At 43.4% G+C, this 11,306-nt stretch overlaps 1 protein-coding gene across 1 annotated transcript in view; it reads left to right on the forward strand.

Annotated features, from left to right (window-relative positions):
• The window catches only part of LOC114923017 (fetuin-B-like), a 58,914-nt gene that overhangs the window by 13,566 nt on the left and 34,042 nt on the right, over positions 1-11,306 (forward strand). Inside the window, exon 6 of the mRNA XM_029285375.1 lies at positions 2,947-3,036. Coding sequence (XP_029141208.1) covers positions 2,947-3,036 — 90 coding nt within the window. The remainder of the gene's footprint in view (positions 1-2,946; positions 3,037-11,306) is intronic.

An 11,306-nucleotide genomic window follows, 5' to 3' on the forward strand; every position in this document is an offset into this window, starting at 1 on the left:
CGTGACTAATATATCCAAAGCCTTCCCCTTTACTCCACTCCTTTAGCCACATATTGAATTGTGCTATACGCTGGCCTTTTCCATTTTGGTCCTTATACACTGGTAAGACCTCTGAAAAAATAAGCCTACAGCCTATTCTGCTAAGTTCCTGCCCCAGGCTCTGGAAGTCATTCTGCACAGTGAGTACATCTTTTTGGGATCACATGACCCTAGGGCAGGGGTGTCAAACTGCCAGCCCACGGCCCGGTTGCATCATGCGGAGGCTGCGCCCACACCAGCTCCGGCAATGCAAAAAAAGTCACGATACGTCACGACACATCACGTGACGTGGCAGGTTTGACACCTGTGCCCTAGGGCATTGCAACCATCAAAAATATGAACCAAGCCAAGCATCTGAATGTTGGTCAAATGACCATGGGGATCTGCAACAATCATAACTGTGAAAAACAGCCATAAGTCATTTTTTTCAAAGCCATAAGTTTGAATGGTCATTAAACAAATGGTTGGACTACCTGTAAATCTATTGAAAGACAAATAAAAGATTTTTAATGTTTTATATATATATATATGTTTCTATTCTATTCTAAGTTGCCAGAGTCATTGGAACACAAATAGAATAGAATAGAATAGAATAGAATAGAATAGAATAGAATAGAATAGAATAGAATAGAATAGAATAGAATAGAATAGAATATAGAATATAGAATAGAATAGAATAGAATAGAATAGAATAGAATAGAATAGAATAGAATAGAATAGAATAGAATAGAATAGAATAGAATAGAATAGAATACCGGTAGAAATACTTCATTTGGCCAAGTGTGATTAGACACATAAAGAATTTGTCCCTGTTACATAAACTATCAGTATACAGTATTGCAAAACAATAAAGTAATAATAATAATCATAATAATGATACAGTGGGCAGTATATTACATACATACATACATACATACATACATACATACATACATACATACATACCTGTGTTTCCCCGAGAATAAGACAGGGTCCTTTTTTGTTTGTTTGTTTGCCTTCAAAAGAGGCACCAGGTCTTATTTTCAGGGGATGTCTTTTATACTCACCTCTGGCACTGACAGCCCCGTCCAGCAGGTCCACTTCTTCTGAGACCGAAGGAGCAGCTTCATTCTGCAGCTGCATTCCGGCCTGCATTTCACAGTCAGGCCTTTCCGAAAGGTTTCTGCAGCTGAGTACCGAGTTATGGATTCAATCCATAGCTCGGTCCTCGGCTGCAGAGGTCTTGCAGAACCAAGCTATGGATTGAACCCATAGCTCAGGTTCTCGGCTTCAGTGACCTTCCGGAAAGATCTATGGCTGAGAAATGCAGACCTGGCTGCAAAAGACGCCGGAGAAGAAGTGGGCCGGTGAGGAGAGGACTGGTTGCAGTGTAAGTGGGTGGGTGTGGCGCATGGGGCAGATCCACACCCCTACCCCCGCCCTAGCTTGATTTTTAAGTATGTGCTTCGCCCCCAAACTAGGGCTTATTTTGGAGTAGGGCTTGCTTTTGGGGAAACGTGATACATACATACAAGATAGATTCCACACAGAAATAGTAAAAGAGCTTAATATCTAAAGCTACTTTCAGATCTTGCTTTTATCATTCAACCTGATGACATATTTAATATGCATCCTTCCAGAGATGGGCAGGAAGCACAGAACCATAGGGTTGAAATGGATATTTTGTGGTTTTCTAAGTCCAGACTAAAGTCTATTCTTAACAGGACTTTTTTCATCTCAGAACATTGTCTGTGCAATCTTTAACAACTCAAGGAGGATTGCTATTCCACTTAGTTTGTATTTGAATTCAAGCTTAGGGTTTTTGTTTTTTTTTTAATTTTCTAACCCAACCTGTGGACCATAAGATTAATTCAATTTCAAAAGTTTGCAGGAGAAGTCTCCAATGAATAAAAAGTAAATAACTATAGGAATATAATCATTAAAATAATAAAATTCTGATCTGGAATACCAAAATGCATTTTCTATTCTAGAAGATCTGCTTCCAGAATATATTTATAAAATGGTTGGATCGCTGCAATCTGAAAGGAAAACAGAATATTCTGATCTTCCCTAGAACATTCTGTCTCCAGTTTTACACATGGATATGGAAACACTTTTGTTCAACATGTATATGGAATTGCTGGATGGGGTTTTTAGTCGTTTTGTGGTTCAGTGTCATCAGCATGCTGCCCGGAGTTCCCCTTGTGAAGTAGACAGGTGGTTTCTAAATTTACTAAGGAAGTACATACAAAAATATAATATACCCATCTGTAACTTTCAACCCCAGGCCAGTCAAGCAAAGGTGTTGAGAGGTGCCTGAGGTAATGCAAGTCAGGATGGTAAGAAACTCAAAAATAAGACCGGGTCCTTTTTTTTTTTTTTTTGCCTCCAAAAGAGGCACCAGGTCTTATTTTCGGGGTAGGCTTTACCTCACCTCCGGCACCGACAACCCCACCCAGCCGGTCTACTTCTTCTGGGGCCGAAGTTCTGCAGATGCATTCGGGCCTGCATTTTGCAGTCAGGCCTTTCCAGAAGGCCTAAGCAGCCATAGCTCGGTTCTTGGCTACACAGGCCTTCTGGAAAGCCATGTGACTGAGAAATGCAGGCCTGGCTGCAGAAGAGGCCTCAGAAGAAGAAGTGGTCCAGTGAGGAGAGGCCTGGCTGCAAGATAAGTGGGTGCGGGGCAGGTGAGGCAGCTCCACCCCCCCACCCCACCCTAGCTTAATTTTTAGGTTTGTGCCTCGCCCTAAAACTAGGGCTTATTTTTGGGATAGGGCTTATATTAGGCCCACCCCCAAAAATCAAGCTAGGGCTTATTGTTGGTGTAGGCCTTACTTTTGGGAAAACACGGTAGTAGGAAACCTGGGCAGGTTGATTATTTTTTTGTTTTTTGTTGATGAACATTTTCTCTTTTGCTTCTCTTTTTAGAAAAGAGGTCTATGCAAAGGCTCTGTGATAATCAGTGAGATAGAAAAAAAGAAATTTGTCACTGTAAAATGTGATTTCTTCCCACCTCCGGTAAGTTCCTCAGTCATCGATCGTCTGCAGAAAACATTCATTCATTCAATTGTTGTGGAACAATTTATTTTTAAAACTCATTGACTGGCTGTATTAAGCAGATAGAGGAAGATCTGCTTAACATGGTTATTGTCTATGGAAATTCTCAGTCATCTAGGTTATGATTGTCCCAAAGGTGCTTTTTCAGGAGGCAATTGGGCTTTCTTGTTTTTCTTTGAAGACGTTTCGCTTCTCATCCAAGAAACTTCTTCAGCTCTGACTGGATGTTGGGGAATGGAAGGATTTATACTCCTTGCAGACAGCTGGTCATTTGCATTCTTTTAGAGAGTCGTTGAGGCCACTTGGAGGTTTATCTGTGTCCTCCGGGTCACCTGAGTAGTGCAAATGTGTGTGGACCCTTCTTGGCTGCAGGATATTTTCTGCCCTGTGTCCCTTCAATGTTGAAGACAGGGGCAGGCTGCTGGGGATGAGTCTGTGTTGTCTGCATCTCAAACTGAAGCACAAATGGTTTCTGTAGTCTGCAACATTTTCTGGAAATCCGTTCATACTGCCGCACCATTTGAAGGGTGTTCATCCCAAAGTGCATAGCTAAATGTCTGTGGAGATTCTCAGTTGTCCCAAAGGTGCTTTTTCAGGAGGCAACTGGACTTTCTTGTTTTTCTTTGAAGATGTTTTGCTTCTCATCCAAGAAGTTTCTTCAGCTCTGACTGAATGGTGGGGAATGGAAGGATTTATATTCCTTGCAGACAGCTGGTCTATAGTCCAGATATGACCAACCCCCTAAGCCACTTTTTTGTATCTTTTGTCTTATTAGCCACCATTTATAGATGGCCAGATTCCACAATCCAAGGACAGACCTGGGCAGGAGGAACGTCAGGATGATAGTGAAAGACACAGAGATCACCACGAACAGAGTGGACACCATCATCACCACTCCCAGCCCCACCACCACAAACAACATGAACAGAACCAGGAACACCAGGAGCCAAACCATCCTCACCCCTCAGAAATACCACAAATGCCAAAGAAACCAGTGGGGCAGGTGATCTACTATCCTCCTTCGAGCAAACTGGAAGTGCAGGAGCCCAACCCAGCCTCTAACCCCAGGCTCGCTTCTCCAGAACAGGATGCCCCTACTCACTCAGCCAGGCCAGCTGGGCCAACCATTCCTCCCTTCCCCAGAGAGTTTTCCCAATCAGCCCAATGTCCAGGAGACATTTTAATACAGGTCGGTGGCCTTGAACTGCCTTCACGGCCACAGGCTGAAACCGCCCAAACAAAAAGTGATGTATAACACTGAAAGCTTAATTCAGAGAAAACAGAGCAAAACCATCTGGATGAGCAGGGGGAAAAAAAGAAGGAAAAGCTCTTTCATTACCAAAAAGTATCTAGAAATGTGGGTGTAGACAGTACTAATATATGTGAGCATATTAGAAAATCCTTCTGATGTGAAAATAAATAAAACTTGGCAATTAAGCTCCCTTAATTCCTGTGCCGATTGGTTTAAGTTAGACATAACAGTGAAAGCCAAATGATTATTCATACATTCTGCTATATTTCTATAATTATGGAATTGGATTTCAGAGAGAGAGAGAGACAAAGAGTTCAGAATCAAATTTTTTTTTTGAATCAGGACTCATTAAAACTGGAATTCTTCCTGAAAACTCATTCCTGTAGATCTTTTTGCAGAGCAAATATTGTATTTTTTTTCCATAGAAGTTGCACGATGGAAAGGAATAAGTGGCAGCAAACATTGCAATTGGCACATCTGAAAGGCTTTTCAAACATTCCTGCAAAACATTTAAGCCACTTTTGTGACATTTTGTGCATTTAAAAGGGATCACATATAAAGCTCAACAAATTTTGTGGCATTTATAGATTTTTATTGCCAACAGAAGACAATCTTCTCATTTGTTCAAAGACAATCATAATAAGGGCTTTCCTTCCTTCCTTCCTTCCTTCCTTCCTTCCTTCATTCATTCATTCATTCATTCATTCCTTCATTCCTTCCCTCCTTCCTTCCTCACTCTATGAAAATTTAAACTTTGGGATCTTCTGCACCAATGCAATTTCATTCATTCATTGAATAGATATTGCTCTATCATAGACATCCTCAGGATCTCATACAATAATATAAGAATATATAAGGAGAAAAAAAAACATACACCTCCATGGATCCACTGAACTTCTCATAGGAGGCCATTTTCAAGGGCCATCCCAATGACCAAAAAACAAGGTCCTTGGGCTTCAGTCTGCCTGACCTCCCAAGAATATTCTCCTAGCTCAATCAAAGCAGTTGGGAGAAAGGCAGTCTGCAGCCAACCCCATCCCAAGCCCAAAGCAGTTTCTCACGACACCAGGTTGCGATGGAGAGGTGTTAAGGAAGGATGCCAGGCCCAAAGGCAACCAGTGGCTTTCCCCAGTTCAGGTCCAACACCACTAAGTGCACAATATTAGGCTCATGATGTGCTGCTAAGCTGGGAACATAGAGAACGCATAAGCAAAAGACAGTGGGAAGACAAAGGCACCATCCAGGTCAGCTTCCCAAGAAGGCCCAAAAGGAAATAAGACCATATCAGCTTATTCTTCTTCAACGTATGCTACATTAGATAATCTTGAAAGTCTGAAACTACAAATCTCCCACCATCTATTTTTACCATGTGATAAGCTAGGACAGATCCTTTCTAAGTTTCTTTCTCTACCTGGTAGTCAGCTGGGGGTTCCTCCCCTTTCATCTGATTCTTCCTTAGGCAACATTTCTTCCCTTCACCTCTTAAAGTCATCCCCACATAACATTACATCCAGGCACTCTTTTCTGGCTCCCACTTGCAAGGTCTTCCCCCAGCATGGCTTGCTTCTCCTCCGAAGTACCAGCTTCCCTGGCATTGGCTTCTCCTCCATGATGGCACCACGCAAACCAACACTACAGGGGAGAAGCAATGCCAATTCTGTGCCATCGTGCGCTACAAGGAAGAAGGCCTTTTCTTCTCACAAAGCCATAGTAAGACCACACTTGGAATACTGTATCTAGTTCTGCCCACCCACAACATAAAAAAGATGTTGAGACTAAGGAAAGAGTGCAAAAAAGAGCAACAAAGATGATTAGGGGGGCTACAGCAGGGCTTTTTAACCAGTGATAAGGGTACCACCTGTGGTACATTGGCACATGGCAGATGGTACGTGACCATCCTAGAAAAGTGGTAGCGGGGGAGGGGAATGAGCTGAACCGGTGGCAGCACCGCACAAGAGATAGCTGAAGCTGCAGGGCTGTCAGGGCTCAGCGGAAGCGCCAGGATCAGCGCTTTTTTGGGACTGTCAGGGCCCAGTGGAAGTGCCAGGATCAGTGCCAGGCTCCAGCTGGAGCTCAGTGCTAATCCTGGCGCTTCTGCTGAGCTCAGAAGAAGCGCCGATCAGCTGGAATGTTGCAGCATCTCCAGGGTCTTGTGATTTACATTCAGATGCTTGGCAACTGATTCATATTTATGACAGTCACAGTGTCCCAGGGTCATGTGAAGTGACCAAAACCTGCTGCAACTACCCAGCAGACGGGGGGAATAAAAATCAAACACCCCTCACCCCACCCCCACTGCCAATCCTCAATAGAAATGCCCACAATGAAAACCTCGGACAGGAGGAAGAGCGAACTGTTGTAAGTTGAGGACTACCTGTACTTTATCCCTTTTTCCTTTCTTTTTTTTTTTGGGGGGGGGGGTCATCAGGTTTTTGACACCTTGATAGGCGACTGGTGGTACTCGGATATTGCCATATCCTAAAAGTGGTACAATGGGTGAAAAGGTTGAAAAGCCCTGACAGACTGTAAGGACCTTGCTTCATCTAGGCCTCCCAAGAAAGCAGAACTCTCAAAACAGGCATTGTCTCAAAAGGAACTTTAATTAGGAGTTAGTGACAGCAAGGAATCAAAGCGAGGTCTGGGGAAAAAAATCCCGCGCAAGCAGTATATCAAAACCAATATTCGTTAGTCCTCCCCCCAGGGTCCCACTGTCCATTTGAATCTCAGCCAATCCACCGGTGGCATATTGTTTTCATAACTGGCTCTTTCGGCGCGCTCTTCAAGATCTCTCTCGGTTTCGTTTCCCTCTGTTTCCAAGTGCAAACCTGGGGGGAGGGCAGAGTATCAAGGCAGTGCAAGGCATCCCCCAAAGCATCCCCCCTCCCAACAGAGTGGCAAGCCCCAAATAAATGGTTATAAAAGCATGTATAGGATAGAAAGGAAAGTAATACATTTTCTTTGGGGATCTGACACAGACTTCAGGAACATTTATATAATACAGGGGTCTTCAAACATGGCCCTTTTATGACTTATGGACTTCAACTCCCAGAATTCCTCAGCCAGGCACGCGTGCCTGGCTGAGGAATTCTGGGAGTTGAAGTCCACAAGTCATAAAAGGGCCAAGTTTGAAGACCCCTGATATAATACAAATGGAGCTTTCCTTGGTAGGGCTGCTCTTACTCTACCCTGAAGGAGAGCTACCTTAGCTTGGAAGCTTTCTGAACACTATTAGAGGTCCTGAAAAGATTCCTTAGTCTTGCAAAAGAGCCCTGCTGGGCCAGGCCAAAGCCATTCTCGGAGCCACCAGCAGCCAAGCCCATTGAAAGCCATTCAAATCAGTCGCATCATCATGACTTGTGGTTTTGAATTCCACAGTGTTTAATTCTGCAGTGTTGCACAAGCCCAAAGCCTGGGATTTCAATAAGGTCACCTCTTACTTCAAATAGTTGACAAAATAGGTAACATTATGCTGAAGAACATCCTTGGAGGCTTTGCTCCAAGATACTATGCCTCAGCTGGAAAGCTAACAGTCCGGGTTCAAGACCCCAGCTCCATGCAATGGGGTAAGCTCCCATTACTTGCCTCAAGCTCCTGCCCACCTAGCAGCTTGAAAGCATGCAAATCCAAGTGGATTATAAGTAGTTCTCGACTTATAACAGTTTGTTTAGTGGAGGGTGAGAGACAGGTACCTTGGCCTATACCAGTGGTGGCGAACCTATGGCACGGGTGCCAGAGGCGGCACTCAGAGCCCTCTCTGTGGGCACATGCACCGTCTCCCCACCGCCTCCTCCCACCGCCCCCTCCTCACCAGCAGCCCCCCTGGAGGAGAGTCGCCCCTGGGTGAGGCCGACGCGAAGCAGCGCAGCCAAGGAAATGATAGCCGGACAGTGGGGACAAGACTCTGCCCTTGCGCTCCATCACGCGCAGATGATTCTGCAGGGCACCGGCGGAGGGCGTGGCTACCATGGCACTGCTGGGCTGCCTGGGTGATCTGTGGCGGGCCGTGGAGGTGGTGGGTGGCCCAGTGGGCAGGGCGGAGCAGGGACGGGGTAGGGGGTGGTTTTGGGGCACTCAGTCTCTAAAAGGTTTGCCATCACTAGCCTATACACTAAACGAATGGCCCATTGGGATCCCCATATCAAAATAACTTACCTTATGTGCGGCCAGCATTTGAAAATTACATTTAACACAGCACAGTACCTGAGCAAAATGGTTCGGCTGAGACCGGCATATGTGAGACTGATTGGGGTAGATAGTAGGGGTGATAGTGAAATATAATTTTATCATATTTTATCTATCTACATCTTAAATTGCCGTATTTGACTCTCATTTCATTTTAAAAATATATATTTATCCCAATTTCATTTTAAATTGTATTTTGTTTCTATTTTACCCTAAATTATATTTTAACTAATTCCATTCTAAATTGTTTTTACTGCATTTTTAATGTAATGTGTGTTTGGAATTCTGCACCTTGATATGGCCCACAGGCTAATCAATAAAAATTATTTAGTTAAAACAGTTTGTTTAGTGACTGTTCAAAGTTACAACGGCACTGGAAAAAGTGACTTACGACCACTTTTCACACTTAAGACCATTGCAGCATCCCCAGGGTCAATATGAATAAAATTTGGAGGCTTGGCAACTGGTTCATATTTATGACGGTTGCAGTGTGACCACCCTTTGCAGCCTTCTGACAAGCAAAGTACGACTAACTTAACAACCGCCTTGATTCACTTAACAAATATGGCAAGGAAGGTCGTAAAATGGGGCAAAGCCCATTTAACAAATCTCTCACTTCACAACAGAAATGGGTTCAACTTTGGTCGTAACTCAAGGACTAACTATAACAGGTGACACTTTGGTGGGAAGGTAACAGAGTTCTGTGTGCCTTTGGTCTATAGGAGGGGTAGGCAACCTTGGCTCTTGTATGACTTGCGGACTTCAACTCCCAGAATTCCTGAGCCAGCCATGCTGAGGGGAAAGGGAGAGGTTTCCAAGCTGAGCCATGCTGGCTCAGGAATTCTGGGAGTTGAAGTCCACGAGTCATAAAAGAGCCAAAGTTCCCCACCCCTGGTCTATAACCATGCTGGCCACATGATCACGGAAATTACCTTCAGACAACGCTGGATCCCTCAGCCAAGAAACAGAGATGGGCACCACCCCCAAAGTTGGGCACGACTATTGACAGGAAAACTTTTACCTTTTACTGCGCGTATTCAGTATCTTGACCACAAGGGGGAGATATGCAATTAATCTAAAACTCCAAAATTTACAAAACTCTACAGTGCTAAAAAGAATTTCATAGTAGATTTCTCCAGATCAGTCCCTCCCCCCCTCAAAAAAATCCCATTAATCTGATTCCTTGATTTGATTCTCCAGATTCTGCAGGAGTGCACCACATTTTTTTTGTCTTTCTGATTAACTGATGGCATCTTCACTAAATGGTGAAGGAAGCCCTTGATTCACAACTGTAATTGAGCCCACAATTATGGTTGTAAGTCCTGACAGTCATTAAGCAGGTTATCACACCACACTTAATTTTATGAAGGTTTTTTTTGCAGTAGTCATTAAATGAACCCAGAAGCAATTTCCATAAAAATCACAGTCAGATGAGTGCAGGATGCTACAAATGGCTGTGAATGCAGGCTGGTTGCTGAGCACCCATAATTGCGACTTAGCTTAATATATGAAACAGTCATCCCCTACTCTGATTTAATGCATCCACCTGATATTTGACTTCATTGTGTGATCAGTTCTAAGTATTTGTTTGGTTTTAGGTTTTGTTTTTTTAATGGCATTTTTTTTAAAGTATAAAACATTACAAATTAATTGGGCACACTCACAAATGTACTTAATTTATTTTAAAATGTGCTTGGCTTTAAAGCACTAACAGAAAAATAAGGCACTGTGGATAATGCAATGCTAACCCTAATGCTAACCCTAACCTTTAACCTCTTCTTTTCCACTATGAGACAAAAATGAAAATGAAAACAAAAGCATCTTTTAAAAAAAAAAATCACTGGAGATGTATTATGCTCTTTCTTGCTTCTAACATTCCACTATCATCCCGATGTCCAAGAACCCGCTATCAAGCAGCTGTATGACTACTGACTGGTTACTCTGACATCTATAGTTATGAAAACTTTGAAAGGTTAGTGCTGGCCCACCTGAAAATCATCACGGATCCACTAATACAGAGGTCCCCAACCTTTTGGGTAGCAGGGACCAGTTCCGTAGAGAGAGGAGAGTATGTGATTTTGTGTGCTGCCTGCATCCCACGGATGGGGCTTTGCTTGTTTGCACGGGCCAGTTTCTGTCATGGTGCGGACTGGTGCCAGTCCATGGACCAGGGGCTGAGGACCCCTGCACTAATAGAACTCCTTGCAATTTGTATCACAAATAGATTGAAAAATAATGTTGTTAACATGGCATTTCAAAAAAAAAACTTGAAGGACTCTACGGCTGATACTGTACTGTTGAATATAGTAAGAGGTGGTAGAATAGAAGGGTTCCTGCTAAAATCCACTCTCATCTCTACAGTTTTAAGCATGTTCAGCTCCAGATTGTTCCAGCTGCACCACAGGACCAGTTGTTTAACCTCCCAGCTATATGCAGACTCGTCACCATCTCTAGTGACTGTTGTATCAATGACCGTTGTATGTTATAATCTTTTATAGGATTGGAGCAAAATTGGTTCCCTCCCCATTTTATTCTTCAGCTCTGCCATGCTCCCTAGTCCCATTGCTCCCACAATGGCATGTAAGAATCAAATGAATTCACTCTAAAAATTTAGAGACCCTAATATGTTTTTCAAAGAAAATTGCATTTTCCTCAGAACCTCTTCCCCTTGCTGCAGCTTTTCAGGATATTACAGAATCCTCAAGAGGGTTGTTGAGCAGGTGCACAGAATACCTTTCAGAAAGCAATAAAACAGTTGAAGACATCTTGTGATACGTCTCCTTCCTTCCTTCCTTCC

The sequence above is a fragment of the Protobothrops mucrosquamatus genome, unplaced genomic scaffold, assembly GCF_001527695.2.
Source record: "Protobothrops mucrosquamatus isolate PMUCROS unplaced genomic scaffold, P.Mucros_1.0 scaffold1587, whole genome shotgun sequence".
In the NCBI taxonomy this organism is placed as follows: domain Eukaryota; kingdom Metazoa; phylum Chordata; class Lepidosauria; order Squamata; family Viperidae; genus Protobothrops; species Protobothrops mucrosquamatus.